Raw genomic sequence first — 20,910 nt, 5'->3', positions numbered from 1 at the left:
TAAAAGATGTCATCAAACACGAAAACACTAAAATGAGGAATTGTATTCCCACACAGGAAAGGCTTGCTATTACGTTAAGGTAAGTAAAAAATTATTAAAAATTCTAACTAACACGTTTTAGAGCTAAACTTTAATTAATAATGATAATACAAATGTTTGTTTAAATTTATTTAGTTGAAAAGAGAAAGGCTTTCGACATGAAACAATCTTATTTGATGTGATGCGTCAAACTCAATTAATTTAAAATCTGATATTAAAAAAAACTTTGGTTATGAGCTACAAGCTGTTTATACTGTACGTCAAGGGCTGAAGTTTCATCGATATTACAATGGTTCAGAGTTACTTCAGAGTTAATTTAATTCATGTGTACAATTTATAAATTAACTTGATTAGTCCTAAAGATGTGCACTGCAAAATTAAGAAACGTTAGCAATTAATGTACATGACACAGTTTGTATCGCAAAAGCAACTTTAATTTGTATAGCTGCTAGCTGTAAAGTTTAACAAAAGTATTATACAACCTGTAAAACCTATGTAACGCAAGGATTAGGGGGAATATAAACTAACATGGTATATAATAAAAATTATATTTATTTATTGCATTTAAAGAAAGACCAAACAAATAAATTGAAGCGCATGAAAAGTCAACACATAATAAGAAAAATTGTATAATCTATTTATTGCGCAGTGAGAAGTGAGGAGTGAGAATGGACGGTAAAATATCGATATGTCTGGAAGCGCACGAATGGACACGTACGCCACTGTAAGGACGGCAACGGCACGGTGCCGTTGGTTTGCAGTGGCAGTGGACGGCTGCTAAACGGCATTTTATCGTTGCCGTTCAGAGATCGTCTAGTCTGAAAGCTCCCGTTTACTGCTATGCGCCACTATTGGAATTTGGACGGTCGATAAAATATCGGACGTCCAAATTCGATGTGTGTGAAAGAGGCCTTACTCTCCCGTATAGTTCTCCTGGCGATGACAACAGAAAACGTTATCTGTGAAAACAGCGTTATCGCTAAGATAACTAATTCAAACAATCGACTGGGAGTAATCGATTTGAAGAGTACTCGCTTATTCGAATATTCTCTTATATTTAAATTCTATTTTATTACTCAAATACCTCTTAAGGAATTGTTGTAGCTACTACCGCTTCTTTAAATAAAAATTGTAGACGATAGCTAAAAGAAATATTGTAAGTTACACTGGAAATTTGTTTTTGGTTTGTAATTAAAATTACACAACCTTTTTCATAATAACTTATAATATTTTCTGCGATACGACTTTTCGAAGCGAATGACAATTTCAGTTTTTTTTTTTAAATAAGGTAATTAGTTTTATTTAAACGTTTTTCTACATCTGATACGCAAATTTCTTCGTTATTTACAAACTTTAAATATATCACTTTACTCTTGTATTTGTGACATTTTCCTGAAAATTAGACTTAATAATTAAAACTATCTCTATGGAAAATTATCACTTTTATTCAATTCAACGTGTATACGATTGGTTTCAAAAGTATAGCTTAACAGTGTTATTTTTATTCTGAAAAGACAACTGTTTCTTCCAAAGCGGGACAGATCCAGAATCGGTATCGGCACAATTCACTTAGAGGTCACATAAGTACGGACTTTAATCAGAGCAACGGTTGGGCTACGTTTTGTACGTGATACTTCAACTTCCGCCTCTTGTTTTGATTGTCTCTCTGATTGAACCTGCTCACAGGAAGACTTTATCGCACGTTTATCGTTACTATCTTACGTACCATCATGGTTGACGTGCTAAATTTAAAAGGGCATTAGTTTTTCATAAAACCAGAATTGTAATAATATAGTTCTAAAGGCGAAAGCCAGTTTGCATTGTTTCGTCTATTCAATAAATATATTCAATAGAAATATTCTTTAGCAAAGCTAAAATAAACATGTGAATTGTCATAGTCAAACCAACAAATAAAAAGAAGGAGAAATCAAAGGTACAAATAACATTTCGGCTCAACAAAATCATCTAAGGCATTGTACTATACATAACCTAGTTTATCGTGAAATAATAGAAGATCTGTTCCTAAGAAATTGTTCAGATTTGAGTTGAGCCAACTTTGATGTTGGAATCGAAAGGGTTAAAAATATCAAAGTATAAACTTTTGTCTGAATTAATAATTTTAGTCTCATTAACTCAACATTAACTAACGTCGATATACATTACATGAAATTCAGGCCCTTAGCAATTCATTAATAGTGTTTAATACTAAGAAATCTAACGCATAACTAATTTATTACTCTGTATTCTTTGATATTCCGTAGCCAAGGCCTAAGAATTACTTACTTCTAAGAGCCGACTGTACTCCCGGCCACCTTGATCGTTAAACAAGTGGCCAAATAATGGTGATTTAATATGAATGTTGAGTTTAGGTCCAGTTCACCTTCCTAATACAGCGTCTGGAATCTGATGCTGTTGCAGACTTGACTCCTGAAATTGGAATCTGGAGCCCTTTTCGTCTGAATAGAACGAAAAAAAATCGAACGACGAAGAAGCTGAAAACTAGCAATTTACGTCGTATCGACATCAGAGAGGCCTAGACTACAAAACATCAAATATAGTTTAATCCAGATTAACTGGCAATCTCATTACCTCATCAGGTGTACAATTGAGTGCACAACGATGTTACTGACACGATCTCTGAGCATGGTGGAGCAACCGAGTTTTCTACACAATACGTAGCCACTTTAGCTCCAGTTCACCTTCCTCTTAATGCAGTGTCTGGAATTAGATGCTGTTACAGACTTGACTCCAGGAATCAGGAGGCATGTTCGTCTGACGAGATAACTTAACTTCGTCTGAATTAGAGCTAAACTCAACATTCATATTAAATCAAGCCTTCCCAACATTTTTGTACTTCTTCGTTTAAATATTCAAAAAGTATAAACTTTATAAGATCTTTAAGGCGTTCCATGCCTATTAACTATATCTTTAAACTCGTTTACGACTAAAGGTAAGGGCGTAACTGTGTTTGAAATCTAATTTTGTTCTTCTGGGGTATATCTCAAGGTCTTTTCACTAAATTGCTAACTGGAGAAGTCGAAAGGTCACATGACCTGTGAGATAAATAGCAATTTTCGATTGGGTGTAATGTGTTTTCCCTGTACACATTTAGTGCAATTAGTCACATTGTACCTGGCGTTAAAAGCTAGAGGCATAAAACAAAAAAACATAAAATAACAAGAGGTAATATATCTTCACGAAAATAAACCAGTTGACACAGCACAAAATATTAATCCCAAACAAGTAAACATGTGGTTTATTTGTGCTATACACAAAAATACATAGTTTTCTGTATTGGCCACATCTGTGCCATATGTTATTTTGACACTGTTTATTTAAGGGATGACAAAATGTAACTTGTAATATTCATTATTATTGTTTTGAACGCTTGTAACTCAGAATGTTTGGGAAAATTTTTATTTTATTTCTCACAATCGACTGCGTTCTGTGTCTATTTGGGTTGATGAGATCAAAATTATTTCGTCCAAAAACTGATGATGCAACCGCAAACCAATAAGTAAGTACTGATATTCCTCGTTTCGCTTTTCATAGATTTTTAAAATAAGGACGTTGTTTTTTATCAACTCAAGTGCGACAGTAGACGTAACGTATTACTTTTTAAATAATCAACAAATTTCAACACGATGGTTTTAGACGCAGTAACCCCCCAGACAACAACATTGGGGAAGGGGGGAGAATATTTGGTACTTTGGGATTATACCGACCACACCAGTATGAAGAAGACAAAAATATAAATTTATAGAAACAGACATGATAGAACGAAAAATCAACTCTTTAATTACAAAATTACAAACTTACAACGATTATCAATTGTTAATGGGGTCAGATTCCGTTATATACCCCCAACGCTTAAACTTTTTTCAATGAACTTACAACGTTATAAAACGATGTAGTTGAGTAACAGAACTAACATTCCATCAATCAACAAGCATTTCCAGGTATTGTGATTGGTATTGTTGTCGCTGTTATCTTATCTTTCTCGAGAATCCCGATTACGGCAGGCCGCGCGGCATCACCTGATTATTTAAGTTTTTACACGGTACATAATTGCCTTTCCATTACAATTCAATTTATATTTCTGATCAGCCCCTCTAGAATTTGATATTTTACTGATATTTACTATTTCGAGGGATGTTTTTCTGTCGTTGACATCAGTGCGGGGCAGCCGAAGCCCGCGCTGATGGCCGGAGGCACTCGCATTTTGGGTGGCGGAGTGTGATCAAGAATAAAAACAAGTTTTGTGAGTTTTTTCAATAAAGAGTTTAGTTTTTGTTTGGTAATGTTTGTTTTTGTTGAATTTTTGTGTTTGGAGAAATGTAGGGGTAAAACACGGAAGTACAACAAAGCGACGCACCAGCTGAACGGGCGGCGAGACTCTGCAATCACGTTATCTACTAGACCGCTTGACTTTGACCTCTGTCTGAGGATGGGGTGGGGTTAGTGATAAAACAATACCTGTTTTATATTGACGAAATATTGTTCTACGCTAATTTAGTAATCAGTAGAAACACAATGTCAAATAACGAATATTTTGTGGGGTCCGGAAAGCAGATCCCCCCCCCTAACTGTTTAAGAAAAAATATAAAAATTTTCCGCTCCGGATAAGAATATCTCTTTACAAATACTCCAGTAGTAAATTAAAATATACCTTTAAAGAAGAATGTAGTTACATTTTTCTATTACTCTGTGGTAATTCTGTCCCTATATACGCATTTATATACAGAGGCATTTTCGATCGGTCCTTTCCTCACCTCAGATTACGTTCCAGATCGTCCAAACATGATCTGACGTCGGCTAACTTGACGATCTGAGACGTGAACTGAAAGAAACAATCACTCGAAATAGTATATAAACAGGTTTAGATTTGGTTACCATAAATAAGTTACTAATAGTACCAAAGTTTCAATTTAGGTTCTATGTCGAACCCACACTTGGCGAAAAAGAAAAATATTACTCGAGATAGTGCCAGAGTTCAAGCTCAGATTACGTGAGCACTCGTAAAGGTTAACTTTAACTTTGGTACTACTAGTAACATACTTTTGGTAACTTAATCTAAACCTACTCGCATTATAACAGGTAGTTGATAGGAAGGATAACCGGATTTCGGACATTTAACTTCATTACATATTATTACAAATAATAACCTTTTACACAACGTTTCTAGGATTGGAATCTATGCTGTTCGTCAGGTAGGGGAGGTATTAATACATTCAAAAATAAAGAACAAAAAGAAATAAAGAAGGGAAATAAAAGGGTTTAAACATACTCAAAAGTCTGGGTACATCCCGCTATAGTCTGTGCTAGTGTGGTGTGCGATTGTGATCCTCGTACTTGTGATTTGTGCTCGGGACTGTCACTGCATCCTTTGCAGTGACTACGCCTGGACACTCCAAGCTGCTTTTGGGTATGTTTGAACCCTTTTCTTTCCCTTCTTTACTTCTTTCTGTTCTAATTGATTCTAAGCTGTCATGGAAACCTCATATAGACCAGCTCTGCAAGAAACTATGCTCTGGGTCATACGCAGAACCAAGCAAGTGTGCAGCTCAGAGGCAGCCAGAGTGGCCTACTTTGATCTGTTTGAGTCCCACCTTAGGTATGGCATTGCAACCTGGGGAGGAGCTTCTAAAAACAACCTAGACAAAGTACTCATTAAACAAAAAAGAGCAATTAGATGCCTGGCTAACCTAAACTACAGGGACAGTTGTCGAGAGTCTTTCAAGGAACTGAAAATTCTTACAGCCATCTCACTTTACATCCGAGAAGTAATCCTTCACACCTTCACAACAGCACAACCTAGACACAGGGATCAACACCAGTACGACACCAGACATGCAACCGATTTCACAATCCCGCAACATCATCTGAGACTGTTTGAACAAAAACCCAGCTATAAAGGTGCCTTATACTTCAACAACCTGATAAACACCTCAAGAGAGAACAACCAAAACGTTTCAAGTTTCAGCTGACGACCTGGCTCCTGGAACGACCCTTCTACTCAGAGGCAGAATTTTTAAATAACCAACTATAACCTATGTATTTTTGACGCATTACTGTTCTTGATGAATATGTGAATAAAGAGTTGTCTACTGTCTACTTCTTTACTTCTTTCTGTTCTTTATTTTTGTATGTATTAATACCTCTCCCACCTGACGAAGAGGTGACGATTCGTATCCTCGAAACGTTGTGTTATAACTTTTATAACCTGTAACGATGGCAAATGTCCGAAATCCTGTTATCCTTTCAAACCTTCCATCGTCAATAACAAACTTTAAACGTGGCTTCAGGACAATTCCAGAGTACCAAGAAATTTTTAATCACAGGACATGCTTCCGTCCAGCCCAAAGACCGAGATGAACCACTTGGATTTACCATCGGTTTAATAGCCGCAGTGGCAGGTCCGTGAAGGGGCTATGGAGGCCATACGCCCCAACCTTAGATTTATAAACTCTGTTTTATGGATAAACTCAATCAATCTCATATTTGAACAAACAAAAAATTTAATTCACTCATGAACGTCACTTTGAGTAAGTGTGCATTCCTTTCCAAACATCGTATGTTTTGTTGTATCGAAATTGCAAAATTATCGGTTACATTAAAATTAATGGTAAAGCTAAACCAAAGTACCTCTTTCCCTCAAAAAATCAGTAATAAGTCCACTTTTGGAAAGCAGCCATGCCAAGCAATGTGTACAGTGGCAGATTTTTAGCGAAAATTCATCTTCAAATCTGTGATTTATCGTGTAATTTTCAATTTTAACAAGTCTAAACCGATTACTGTTATGTATTTTATTGAAACTGAGTGAGTGTGTTTTATTCAGTTTTCGGTTGTGAATTATCTTTTTCTTGCAGATCAGATGTGTTTTGTTTTTAAAATTTTCTTATGAAAGAGAATTTCTCAGCATATCACAATATACTTTTTCTTGCTTTTCTATACGTTTGTGGTGTTTCTAATTCTGTTCCACTTATGCTTCAATCCAAACTATTGTACATTGCACTTTGCATTTTATTAATTTTAAATTTTGATAAACAGTATTTAGTGTTTCTTCTCAAATGGTTTAGCTTTAAAATGACAAATTTAAGGTCTTAACCTTAAAAAAACATTCTGAATCAAATTAAAATAATATTTCTTCTACATATATGATCTTGAATGAAGACTATATATTTTTCTTACATTAGCCTTTACTATATATTATTAAGCTATCTTCTCTTGAATTTTGTTGCAAATACAATTTCGATAAGAGTTAAAAAAGGTCTGTCTGTAGTTATTTGAAGTTTGCACTTAAACAGAGAAACTCTAGGATAAGTAGTAAAAACTTTGCTTTTTCTTCAACCTTTATTGTTATGCTGCTCTTATTTCATATCAGAGACAGCAAACCTTTCGCTTGATTTTCAGCGTTTATATTTAATAGGGCTAATTGAATAAAAACATGTTCCTCTATTTAATATGAAGTCTGTTATGAAATATTTATCTAGTCTAGACTAATTGGAAACGTCCGAAAATATAGTACTAGATACCAATAACACCACATGTGAAACTGGTCATAGTATTTCTGGAATCAGTTAGGTTTTTAAAACTTAACACTTGAAGATTTAAAACTTAACACTTGTAGATTAACCAATGTCTTGATTAATGTAATAAAATTCAAACTAAAAAAGCTAGGTGAAAGGTTAACGGACATGTTGTTGTTTCTGGTTTATATGTACAGTAGTAAATGTTATAAATAATATTCTAATTAATTTGCAGAAGCGCAAATCAGTGCGCTTATAGCCAAATTTCAAGCGCCAGACAGTGACAAATGTTTGTATGTAGCCAGCGGAAAGTTATTTAATTTAATTAAAACGTTGGTGGGAAATAATAATAAATATTTGGTTAAAATATTGTTTGTTATTTTTATGTCTTACAATCCGCGTAACAATGTATCTGTTAAAAATTTATTTCCCACGCGTTAAAATTATAATTACAGCTATTTCATTAATTTTCTAAATTGCAAGCTATTAACATTTTACTAGCTACTCAAAAGTAAACAGAATAGTTTGTTGAGTAAGCAGGAGTGGACGAGCAACAGTGATAAGGTTGTTGGTGATTGTGCGTGCGTGGATAAGATAAGATAACGGGAGAATTTTATAACAAGTTAAGCAGTCCGCTAGCGAGTAAGCTAATACTGCTCAAAGCTCCACGGGAACTTCTCTACTCGATTGTCTAGTGTGGACATTAGCCTCTTCGCGTCTGCCACGGTTTATCACATGACCTAACATGTCTGAGGCTAACCTAAAATTAATAGATTTAAACTATTTATTAATGTTTCATATATGTTAGTTAAATAATATTATTTGCTTATTTTGCAACTATACTCACAATTATTTAAATGTTTGATCAATTACATTAGCTTTAGAAAAAATGGCGGAAAATAAAATTTAATGCTATTTTCAGACATCTTAATGTGACTGCAGGGAGTTCCAACGTGGTACGGATATCCAACATTTCAGATCAATATGAGTCACCAGACGCTACAGAAAGTACAAGTGGAAAACTGCCCAAGCAGGTGTATTTTTACAAAAGAGTTCCCCTATTTACCGACGTCTCCGAGGAAACCAGTGTTGTGGAACAATACTTGGAGAGTGTTGCTTTACAGAATAGGGGACTGGTGGTGGTGAAAGAGTTCAACATCGTGCTCCGCAAAGATCATGAGGTGATGACTGAGAAAGTGAAGATTCTGACGGGAGGTGCGACTGGGTTGGAGCCGTTACACTCCGGTCTCGTCGGGCACGGGATGTCAACAGGCGCGGTGTTCGGCGACGTGACGTCCAGCCCACCGTACATGAACATCGTGGTGGCCCTCAGACTCCTCGGGAGAGACCACACTCGAGGTGTCCTCGTCATCGTCACGAATAACTTAGCGGACCGACTCAACTTTGGGCTGGCCTGTCAGAAGGTGGCGCAGGAGGGAATTCACTGCTTGTGCTTGACGGTTGGTGACGATTGTGCGGGTCTCGAAAATGGTCACGCTGGAAAGCGAGGGTTTTGCGGAATTGCCTTTCTCTTGAAAATAGCCGGTGCAATGGCAGAAGAAGAAAAATCGCTGTACGAAATATATTGGCTCGTGAATAGCCTTAACGGGGGTTCTCTGCGTACTGTGAACATCGCATTAGATTCGGGTGTTTTGAATGTTGGTACTGGGCTTGGAGGTGAACCTGGGTCATACTGTGTAAAGGCTAATTCTTTAACCGAAGCCACAAAAGAAGCACTCATGCTCTTGCTTTCTCCTGATGCCCCTGCTTCTATTTTTGTCGAGAAGGAAGAAAGTATTGCCATCATTATCAACAATTTCGGCAAACTATCTGATTTCCACTTTAGTCTCATAGTAAGAACGATTTTGAATATAATATATAGCGTGTCTGTTAATGTCGTAAGAGTATACATTGGAAGATTTTTGTCTGCACCTGTCACACAAGGGTTTTCAATCAGCGTTCTTAAACTGGATGAGAAATTACTGAAGTGGTTGGATTTTCCAGTAGGCGTGACGAGTTGGTCCAATAGGGGCAACACAGTCGCAGGAATTTCTCCTGCCCAAGATTGGTTCTCGTACTACAACAGTTTATACATAACAAATGCAACGATAACTACTCTTGAGGATCCTTACAAAGACAAAAATATGGGTTCAAAGTTTACACCTTACCAAGCTGCTGTAGTGGTGAAAGCGATTTTAAACATTATAGACTGTGTTATTAATGCAGAAGACCACCTGAACGAACTGGACTCCGACCATGATTATGGAACTACTCTAAAAAAGTTCATCCTAAATATAAAGAGTGAAATGGAGATGAGAGTGTTGAACATAGTGACACCTTATGGATTACTTAATGACCTTGCGGAAATAGCAGCAGTCTCCATGGGAGGTATTTCAGGAGCTGTCTTCAGTGTTATCTTCGCTTCTGCTGCTCAGGTAAATATAGGTTACATCAGCATCATCATTATTATAGTAATTTCCTTTCTAAACATATTACAGCGGAAATTATTGCAATGATAAAAAAGTGAATTCAGAGGTACCTATTTAACTCTGAAAGAGGAGCTGCCAGGCCCATCTGCCTTTAATTAATTGGTGATGGCTACCTCAACTCAGCTATTAGCTCAGAGGTACCTATTTAACTCTGAAAGAGGAGCTGCCAGGCCCATCTGCCTTTAATTAATTAGTGATGGCAACCTCAACTCAGCTATTAGCTCAGAGGTACCTATTTAACTCTGAAAGAGGAGCTGCCAGGCCCATCTGCCTTTAATTAATTGGTGATGGCTACCTCAACTCAGCTATTAGCTCAGAGGTACCTATTTACTTTGAAAGAGGAGCTGCCAGGCCCATCTGCCTTTAATTAATTAGTGATGGCAACCTCAACTCAGCTATTAGCTCAGAGGTACCTATCCATTGTACTTTATCTACTTTTTCAAATGATTTTAATGTACTTTGGTAATAAAGATTCTTGATTCTTGATATTTCCATCTTCTGAGTATGTTTTTACTGACAACCTCTAAATCCAGAACTCAAGGAATGAAATCAATTTCAATTTAATGTAATTCAATCTAAATATACCTTACCATAAAGAAAATAAGCGATTGACAACATAGATGATTGACTCTAGTCAATTTCATAGTGTCTTTTTTACAAACATATTCTTATACTTATTGTATTAAACCTTTTCGTCATATGTTTTTTACTCAGGCATTCCTGTCAAGCTCCACGCAGACACCGTTGGAATGTGAGAAGTGGATCAGTGCCTGTAGAATGGCTAAGGAGGGACTTATTTCCTTCACCCATGTGAGGCCTGGTGACAGAACGATTTTAGATACACTTCATAACTTCGTCGAAGCATTCACAGATCCCACCTTGGAATGTCTGGTGAGTGTAAGATCACTGCATGTCCAAAAATACCAACTAAATGATTTTGAATACATAAACAAGTAACTATATAGGTATTGGATTCTATCATTGATTTAGAACGATGGAATTTATGCTCAGCTCAATCAAGTATGGATTTTTCATATTACTTTTCATATAGTAGCCTAACATACTGGATTTTCTAATCATGCAAGATTCAAAAGGATAGCAAAATCCTATAGAAACAAAATTCAAACCCTTGAAGAGTTAAGTTGGGTTCTACTTTCAGCGGTACACCAGATCATATCAGATTGGATGGCAAAGGTAATTTTTTCTGTTGATGACCAGCTTGACATAAAACCAGTCATCACACTATTGTACTTCAGGCTTAGATGGTAATTTGTAAGTTTGTAAAAATGTTGTGCTAAAATAAATATCCACAACCATCTAAGTTCCGGGGACAACAAGGATGGTACAGGTTTAAACAGAGAAGTAGATCCTTCCTTTAGACCTATTTTTCTGATAACACTGAAATAGAAGATCATTTAAATTTGAAAATATTTCAAAAGAAAAGATTGTATAGTTATGATTACATTAAATATGGATTTATTTTCATTAACAAAAACTGTTTTTATTTACCTCAGTGCATTCTTTTCAGTGCTGTTGTGAGTAATGATGCCATTTGGCCTAGATGTTTGAAAATATATTGTACTGGAAGGTTTTGAATGGGAATGAGAAAGTTGTTGAAGATACATATACTACTGCAATTTATCAATGAATTTAAAGACCATGTATCACGGCATTTGGTATAACTTAAAAATTAAATCAAGCAGTATTTTCCAGAAGTTAGAACAGAGAATTGACAATTTAAGTTGATGTAAGGTCTATTTAAAATCCATAATAATGTGGACCACATTCAGGAACAGGCAATCGACAAAATGTGCAAACACAGAACTCCAAAACATGGGTGTTGAATATTTTCCTGTTCAGAACCTGCTTGATAGTGCAAATCTCATCACACCTTCTTGAGTCTGGATTATCAACATATGCTTTTACAATCAATAAATGTATTGCAATATTTTTGGTACATCTTCCGTACACACGTAGACAAAACCGATTGATTTCACCAAGGTCTGCTCATCAATATTCCTTGGAATTTACCTTGATCAAGGTTTGACATGAATTGCATTATTGATTATGTTTGCTTTAAGCTTTTATATTTTGAGGTCTCTTTAGCCATATATACTGGCCCATTCAGGTTCTAATGATGGCTTATGTAATAATGACGATTTATTCTTATCTCACCTACGGACTATTTTTGTGGGGTGTATGTGCTAGCAAACAATTTTTGAGAGCATTCAAACTTCAAAAACGAGTCATTTTCACCATCTCAATACTAAAATTTAGTCATGCAGGCCAGCTTTCAAAGGATTGCAACTGCTGATTATGATATGGTACCTCATAATGAACTCATAGAAAAGCTAAGTTACTATGGTGTTGAGCACAAGGAACTGTCTCTGTTCATTTCTTACCTGACTGATCGTTTGCAGTATGTGAGGGTGGGCGCAGACCTGTCTAGTCTTAAACATGTTACTTGTGGAGTGCCTCAGGGCTCCGTCCTGGGCTCCTTCTTGTTTACTGTTTTTGTAAATGACTTGCCTACCTTTGTGCCTAACAAAACCATACTCTATGCAGACGACACAACTCTGTTAACATCAGGTAAAGATCGTAACCTGAATAATGTAATTTTGAATTACATGAAAGAAAGATCCCACATATGGTTTCATGCAAACAAATTAAAGGTTAACCAAGAAAAAACAGAAAACATTGTATTTAGTTTAAGTAGTAGACCTAAAGGCTCTGAAAATAAATCTGTGAAACTTCTAGGAATTAATCTAGATTCTAGCCTTACTTGGGGTGTTCATACCAACTCACTCTGCTCTCGCCTTTCTAGAGTTATCTTTTGTTTAAAGAAACTCAAGTTATGTACAAGTCCTGGTATACTTATCAATGCCTACTTTTCACTTTTTCACTCTCACCTTTTGTATGGCACTATTCTTTGGGGCAACTCTGCTGGTGCAAAGGAAGTATTTAAATGTCAAAAAAAAGCTATTCGATGCCTTGTGAACATAAGTGAAACAGATTCTTGTAAACCTTTTTTTATAGAGCTAGGCATACTAACGCTGCCAAGTATTTACATTTTGCAAAGCCTGGTTTTTATCAAGGAAAATCTGACTTCGTTTAGCCTAAGAAACTCTGTACATTCTTATAATACCAGATCTGTAAACTTAATTGATGTGAAATATACTAGGCTGAGCAAATCCCAACATAGCTATATCTACATTGGTACAAAACTATTTAATAAGTTACCTCTCAACGCCAAAACAATGAGCACTAAGAACTTTAAGAATATGTTAATTAAGTGGCTAAAAGTGAAAGCCTTTTATTCAGTTGAGGAAGTTTATTTAAGTGATTTTAATAACATTGAATGTTGAATTTTAAACTAGTTTTAAGGAATTTTAATTAGTTGTAAATGTTGAATTTTAAACTGGTTTTAAGGAATTTAAATTAGTTATAAGAAATGTGACAATTGATTTGGCCTAACTCATACCAGCTCTGACATTGTTAATACTTTTAAGTGGGACAACAATAAAGATTCTTGATTCTTGATTCTTGATTCTGCCAAGCCTCTACATTTTAGGAATTTTAAACTTACCTTTACCAACGGACAAGATATTCACTTATACGAGATAAGAGGTAGAGAAAACTATAGATCTGGGAGACATGGTAGCTCATGTAATTTTCCTTTACAGACAGGAGTTAATTTCATCAACAGTGTGCCAAATGAAATAAAAACTTACCTACAATTAAAGCGTTTAGTATTCATTTAAAAAGCTGTTTAGTATTGAATGTGTTTTATAGCATAAATGAGTTTATGACATTCAAGAGTGAAAATGCACAATCAGAAGACTTACTGCCGAATTGAGGTGGGAAAAAAAGTGGTGATAAATGGAGCAAAGTGAATGTCGAAATCTATATCTAAGAGTTTAGTGTGGTATGTGTGTTTCTTGACATTTGCTATACAAATGTATTTTTGTCTCCGCAGTTAATACTTGACTATTGACAACTTGTTTCTGCAGAACCATGCAGATTGACATAAACTGCATGATGCAATGACAAACATCCCTCTGTTTCATGGACGCTATCTTCGGCATCATGAGGCACTCATATGAGTACATACATACAAGTGTCATTATGTAAAGTAGTATATTGCATATTATAGCAACGTTAGTAATTTCTGAGCTATGTTTTATTTTTTTTAATTCTAAGTCTTTGCATAGCTAATTTCTTTTTTCATTTGTACTTAATAGATTTTGAACTATCATATATGAGAGCCATGCTATGTACATTAATTTTCATCTGTAACCCAAGTAAACATACATAGTAAAAAATCCATGTTATAAAAATGACATTTCAGGTTAAGTTAACATGTTAAAGTTGTTTGAAACTAAATAATGCAACAAAGTAACTTCTTAGTTTGAAATTTGTTTTTGACAATGGAAGGATTGTGAAGGAAACAGGATCTTCCCGACATTTTCCATTGTTCTGTGATACAAAAAATCAGTAACACACTACGTTTCGAGAAATCTTATTTCAAAACGTAGTATTACTGATTTTTTGTGTCACTGAACGATGCCAAAAGTAACTTCAGTGTTGATAAGTTATTGAAAAATTTGATTTGATTAACTTGGTCAATAACTCTGTTTACAAATTTGTTTTGTTTTTCTCGTTGCCCATCACCCATCACCCCAAGTGTTTGAGAGATAGAAATCAAGACTGGCCATGGACCAATGATAACCATTTTAAATAGCGATTTACGGTTACACACGAAATTTAAACTCTCTAGGTGATCACATTTGATACCTATCATCCACAAAGACAGACATAAATTAATTTTCATTCATTAGCAACTGGCCAGGAGCGGCTTCACTAAATGGTCAGCCAATGACAAACAACTTTTAACAAACATGTAACTTTTCTTTGATTACTGCTAAATCTGAGTTAAGACTCAGCTGTAGTAAAATGACGGAGTTTTACCTCATAAGGGCAATGGTAAAAATGAAACAACGTCAAGCCCTTAATTTTGGTCTAAAACTTATGGAAGATGTTTCATTTGAAAGATATGCCTAATAGAAGTCCCAAAGTTTTACAATTTTATTGTAACTATTTGAACAGTTAAATGATGAAGTACAAAAACATTTTTGCACAAGTATTTAATAAAAATATTAAAAAATAAAAACTGCACTTTGCACATATTAGATATGTATTCTACACGTTTATCCCAATATATACAGGATGTAATTTAAGTCCTGATACGCTTGGATATATTCCAAAAGGATTGAAATATTGGTGTACAATCTTCACCATACTGGTACCTAATAAAATACTTGTTTGGGCTATTTGAAGGATAAAAATATTTCCCCTCCTTTTCAAATGGGGTTAGAGGGGGGGTCACTTTAAATTTACAAATTGCAACCACTATGTGTGAAATGTCATTTAAAAGGTAAATTCAAAATAAACACTAGTACAAGAACAAAACATTTCTACGAGGATCCTAGCAAAGGTTGTGGGTAAACAACCCCTGACATCTAAGTGTGTAAATTAAGTCCTGATGACTTTTGGGATTTTTTTATAAGGTAATCCATATTTCACCCCCTTTTTCAAAGCATGTTAGAAGGGGATAACTTTAAATTTCCAAATTGCAACCCCTATCTTGTAATATGTCATTTTAAAGGTCTATTCTATGGAAAGGGGGGTGAAATTAATATTTTCCCTCAAAAAAGTAATTTAATAAGTCCAGTGAAGGTTGTACATTGATAACTCAATCCGTTTGGAATATATCCAGGCATATCAGGACTTAATTTACATCCTTAGATATAAGGGATTGTTTGTCTAAACTTTTGCTGGGATCGTCCTAGATATGTTTTGTTCGTGTCATTGTGTTTCTTTTTAATTTACCTAGTTATTATTATAAACATGAGTTAAAACATAAGTTAAATTTATTTTACTACTCTTTATTTTACTATCTGTATTTGTATTGATCATTTATCCTTCTTAATACTAGTATACAGGGTGTCAATTAAGTCTGGAACCTCTTTTTTTTAATTTTTGAACCATAATAGAAAGAAATACCAAAGTTCACACACGTGCTTACTGCTGATAGTAACGCATACATCTGCCCAATTACCGACCGGATAATCCCTTTGGAGGACGGTCCACAAGGAGTCAGACAAAATTCTTAAATAGCAGCATAGGTCAGTTTGTATCAAATTAAAGGTCTTACTTAAAGTAGCAGCATAGGTTATAGCTATTTGAATTTTAAAACAATTGAACAATGTAAATTATTAAGTATCAAGTAAACACCAATTTTAAAGTGATCAAAATGTACTTACAATGTAATAATCGAAGCCAGGAATCAATAATTATTCCGCAAACCAGACTAAAAATGTGAAAGTGGCAGATTCATACACAGCATCCAGAAACTTATAGCTATTTGGGCAGGTATTATATGAAACAAATTATGAATCAATGTAATTTAAATGGTGACTCGTATCTAGCAATGTAAAATGAGATAATTCCTGCACTACAACTGCTTTTGGTCGACAATTTCAGAGAATGTATTTCAACAAGATGTTCCCCTACCACTCTCCCCTTGTTAGAGAATACTTGGATACAATATTCCTTCACAGATGGAGGAAGACGTGGAATCAATAGATTATTACCAATTTTTTCTTTGGGGAACAAGATAAAGTTTATCGACAAGTCGAGATGGCGCACCTAAGAAAACTCATAGTCCAGCATCCACAGAAACCTCGTTGACTACCTTCAGAATGTAGTGGCAGGTATTATATGAAATTGCCAGACGATTGTAGGGGAACATATTGAACACTTACTTTAATCACATGGTACTTAAAAATTGGTGTTTACTTGTAATACTTAATAATTTACATTGTTCAATTGTTTTAAAATTCAAATAGCTATAACTACTGAGATGAATCCACACTACAAGTCCGGTTTGCGGCATTTTTGCGTCGACAATTTCAGAGAATTGTATCCAATTTCTCTAACAAGGAAGGCGCGCCACCACTTTTGGTGCCCATCTTGTTGGAAAATAATTCTCTGGAAATTGTCGACCAAATATTCCTTCACAGTAGTGCAAGAATTATCTCATTTTGGAAGCACTGGTGCTAGATACGAGTCACCATTTTTACCATTGATAAATAATGGCCCATAAATTTTGATTTCATATAATACCTCCCAAAAGTTAAGTTTCTGTGGATGCTTGTGTATGACTCAATCCTCGCCACTTTCACCTTCAAAATGTAGTGGATGGTAATAATTATTGATTCCTGGCTTCGATTATTTACATTGTCAGACGATGGTAGGGGAACATTTTGAACACTTACTTTAATCACAGGTACTTAAAAATTGGTGTTTACTTGTAATACTTAATAATTTACATTGTTCAATTGTTTTTAAAATTCAAATAGCTATAACTACTGAATGAATCCACATTTGAAGTCCGGTTTGCGGCATTGTTTGCGGTATATCTGTGAGGGAATATTGTATCCAAGTATTCTCTAACAAGGAGAGCAAAGTGTGGTGGTGCGCCATCTTGTTGGAAATAAATTCTCTGAAAATTGACGACCAAAAGCAGCTTGTAGTGCAAGAATTATCTCATTTTGGAGCATTGCTAGATACGAGTCACCATTGTAAATTAACCATTGATAAATAATGGGCCCATAATTTGATTTCATATAATACCTGCCCAAAAGTTAAGTTTCTGTGGATGCTGTGTATGACTCAATCTGCCACTTTCACATTCTAAACAGTAGTTGTGTTATTGGTAATAATTATTGATTCCTGGCTTCGATTATTACATTGTCAGACGATGGTAGGGGAACATTTTGAACACTTACTTTAATCACAGGTACTTAAAAATTGGTGTTTACTTGTAATACTTAATAATTTACATTGTTCAATTGTTTTAAAATTCAAATAGCTATAACTACTGAATGAATCCACCTTTTTAGGTCTGGTTTGCGGAATTGTACTCTGCTAAGTAAGACCTTTAATTTGATACAAACTTGACCTATGCTGCTATTTAAGAATTTTGTCTGACTCCTTGTGGACCGTCCTCCAAAGGGATTATCCGGTCGGTAATTGGGCAGATGTATGCGTTACTATCAGCAGTAAGCACGTGTGAACTTTGGTATTTTTTTATATTGTGGTTTAAAAATTAAGAAAGAGGTTCCAGACTTAATTGACACCCTGTATATTTGTTAAAATTGTAGTTAACACCACTGAGCAAAATACTTTAGTTATATGTTACTTTACTCTCAGTTTATCATCAAGTCTATTGACTATTTTGTTTTTGTGCATTTTTGATATGGTTTTTTTCTTAATAGCCGCCACATAACTTGATAATGTGGCAGCTTTAATTGCTAAGACATTATTACATGTACCTTGCTTGTATAAAAAGGGAGAAATAAATCATTATATTTAAATATTATTGAAAGATGTATTTTGAAATATATTTAGTACATACCTCTTATATACACTAAATATTTTACAATTATTCTTAACACCAAAAATAAAAACACATTATTAACAAAAGTTTAAAGGGAATAAAACTTACATTAAAATTTAATGTTACCTAATTAAACAATAATTATAGAACTATAACAACAAAGTCTTAATTGTTTAACTAACAAAGGTTTGTAACACAGAGACAATTAAAAATCTATTAATATAATAACCCATATTTAAACATATTATAGCAGTATACTTTCATAACAAACTCTGTATACTACCATTTTCTTTATTGTCATTATTTTATCAGAAGTTTATTTCCCGTAAACATCTTTCGTATTGTTGTCTTCAACAGTATTTTTGAAATGTACTATATGAAAAACATTTGTTCCCCTAACAAACTCATACTAAATAAAGTATAATTTATAAACTAAGTAATCAACTAAATTCTTTAAGTTGAAGAGAAATTGTAGAATGAGTCTTAATGATCCCTGTACAGACAGAAGCTGTGAATGCAGCAAAGGATGGTGTGGACAAGTCATCTCAACCGCCAGATCCAGGGGCTTGGATTCTTGCTGAGGTGCTTCAACTTGTCCTCATCCAAGTGGAGGTATTATTCAGCAATGACGAGGCAGATGAAAATGAAGAGGAAGAAGATGAGATACAGGAAAATAAAAAAGAGGAAAATAAAGAGGTAAATGAGGAGAAGAATGAAAAGGAGGATTTCTCAAGTTCAGACTATGAACAAACATCTTCAGAAGACAGTTTTTGAACTTTATTCGTTTAAAATTGTTCATATACAAAACCTTTAGTAGTTTACTCTTCTATTTTAGAGTAATCAAATATATTTCTGTAATTTTTAAAACTCAATAAATAAACTGTCTAATTGAATATAGTTTATGTTCTTACTAGATTCTATTTATTAATATGAAATTTAGTATAGTCAAATACGTATACCAAATTTGCTATCAGAGTGTGGAATTCTCCTAGCATAAGCTCTGATTTGGTATGGAATTGTAGGTATACTTTTAACTTGGTATTGAAACATATAGTAAACTGCCTCCTCTGGGTTCGGACACACAGGAGTTGAAGAGAGTAAAGGAGCTGACCAAAGAGTCAGTAGGTGGTCTTTACGCAGGATCTGATCTGTGATGTAGCCTGAGCACTGCTTTCATTGAAGTAAAACTTGGGGGGAAAACATCCAAAGGCAAAATCTTTGGTACAGTAACTCAGAGCTGAAACAAACCAAAGAACTACTTGGTGGTGAGCTGAAACACTTGATATGAAAAGGCTAAGAGAGTTCTTACTTAACACAAATTTAATTAACGCCTTAGGAAGATGGGTTTGAAGGAGGATGGTTCCTGTGCTTTTCTGGACAAAAGACACCTTATCATATTTTACAGAATGTAATGCACTAGCAAGGTGAAGAGTTAAAAATCCTAGGCTGGCTTAAGGTTAGAGTAGAAGAGCTACCCAGTTTTGACCACAGAGTGGCAAAACTGCTATAACTGGAAATTGACTCAATAAGGTAAGATTATGGAGACAAAAATAGATTTTTTACGTTGTAATGCCTTTCTTTGAACATTTTTGTAAAACTTTTTAATAATTTTCTGAAAGGGAATGCTCACACATTTGTATTGGATAAAGGTGTATAGAATGAGTGTGGATATCATATGTCGTAGTTTTGTTACTATCTAAGATTGAACGATCGCAGGAAAGGTTGTTAACCACAAAATCAAGACCCTTAAAGTTTAGTTCAGTAACAACCTGTACATTTAGTGTGAAAGTGAACTTAAAACAGTTTTGTTCCCGAGGCTTGGATTCAGGCCAGATTTTTTTTGAACTGCAACTACTAGTTAACGGAAACTATTAAACTACCACAAACTTGGTTATGGAGGATTTTGGGTGTAGTTCATAGGTGACAGGAGCAAATTTATGAACCTAAAGGTGTTGTGTGATCCAGTTAAAAATCCAGCACATCCTGACCGATATGCAAAAACAACCATGACACCTAATTCAAGACAATAGGACAGAGAAGATTATACTGTCAGAAAATTGTAATGTTATTCTCTCGCATTTATTAGGTGTCAAAACCCATTTCTCTTAGTGATGTGTAACCCATCTATGTATATACTTAGTAAAATATTTCATGAAAAGAAATATATTAATTCCTTGAAGGTTTACAATGTATCAAACTAAATAAAATAGAATCTTGATGGTTTAATGTTTTGTATTTGTTATTGGATTCATATCGCAAACAAGACTAGCTACTTCTATGAACCCAAAATTAGCTGTTGTGTATATTCCAATCTAAAATTAAAATAAATATAAACCATCATACTTACCTGTTATTGAAACAAACTGACTGTCTGGATCATGCACTTCCTTAA

At 34.7% G+C, this 20,910-nt stretch overlaps 1 protein-coding gene across 1 annotated transcript; it reads left to right on the top strand.

The window, feature by feature from the left end:
• Nucleotides 1-3,352: 3,352 nt before the first annotated feature.
• LOC124353058 (triokinase/FMN cyclase-like) lies at nt 3,353-19,411 on the top strand. The gene is made up of 4 exons (XM_046802869.1): nt 3,353-3,556; nt 8,491-10,003; nt 10,772-10,948; nt 19,020-19,411. The coding sequence occupies exons 1-4, from the start codon at nt 3,534-3,536 to the stop codon at nt 19,290-19,292; spliced, it is 1,986 nt and encodes a 661-aa protein (XP_046658825.1). The 5' UTR covers nt 3,353-3,533; the 3' UTR covers nt 19,293-19,411.
• Nucleotides 19,412-20,910: the final 1,499 nt, after the last annotated feature.

The sequence above is a fragment of the Homalodisca vitripennis genome, chromosome 1, assembly GCF_021130785.1.
Source record: "Homalodisca vitripennis isolate AUS2020 chromosome 1, UT_GWSS_2.1, whole genome shotgun sequence".
Taxonomy (NCBI): Eukaryota; Metazoa; Arthropoda; class Insecta; order Hemiptera; family Cicadellidae; genus Homalodisca; species Homalodisca vitripennis.
Note: the sequence above shows the minus strand (reverse complement) of the source record. Positions and strands in the feature narration are given on the sequence as shown.

Coding starts and splice junctions, on each gene's coding strand:
- LOC124353058 (XM_046802869.1), top strand. CDS start 3,534: ATGATGCAACCGCAAACCAATAA. Junction 10,004..10,771: donor TCTTCGCTTCTGCTGCTCAG/GTAAATATAGGT, acceptor TTTTTTACTCAG/GCATTCCTGTCAAGCTCCAC. Junction 10,949..19,019: donor ATCCCACCTTGGAATGTCTG/GTGAGTGTAAGA, acceptor ATCCCTGTACAG/ACAGAAGCTGTGAATGCAGC.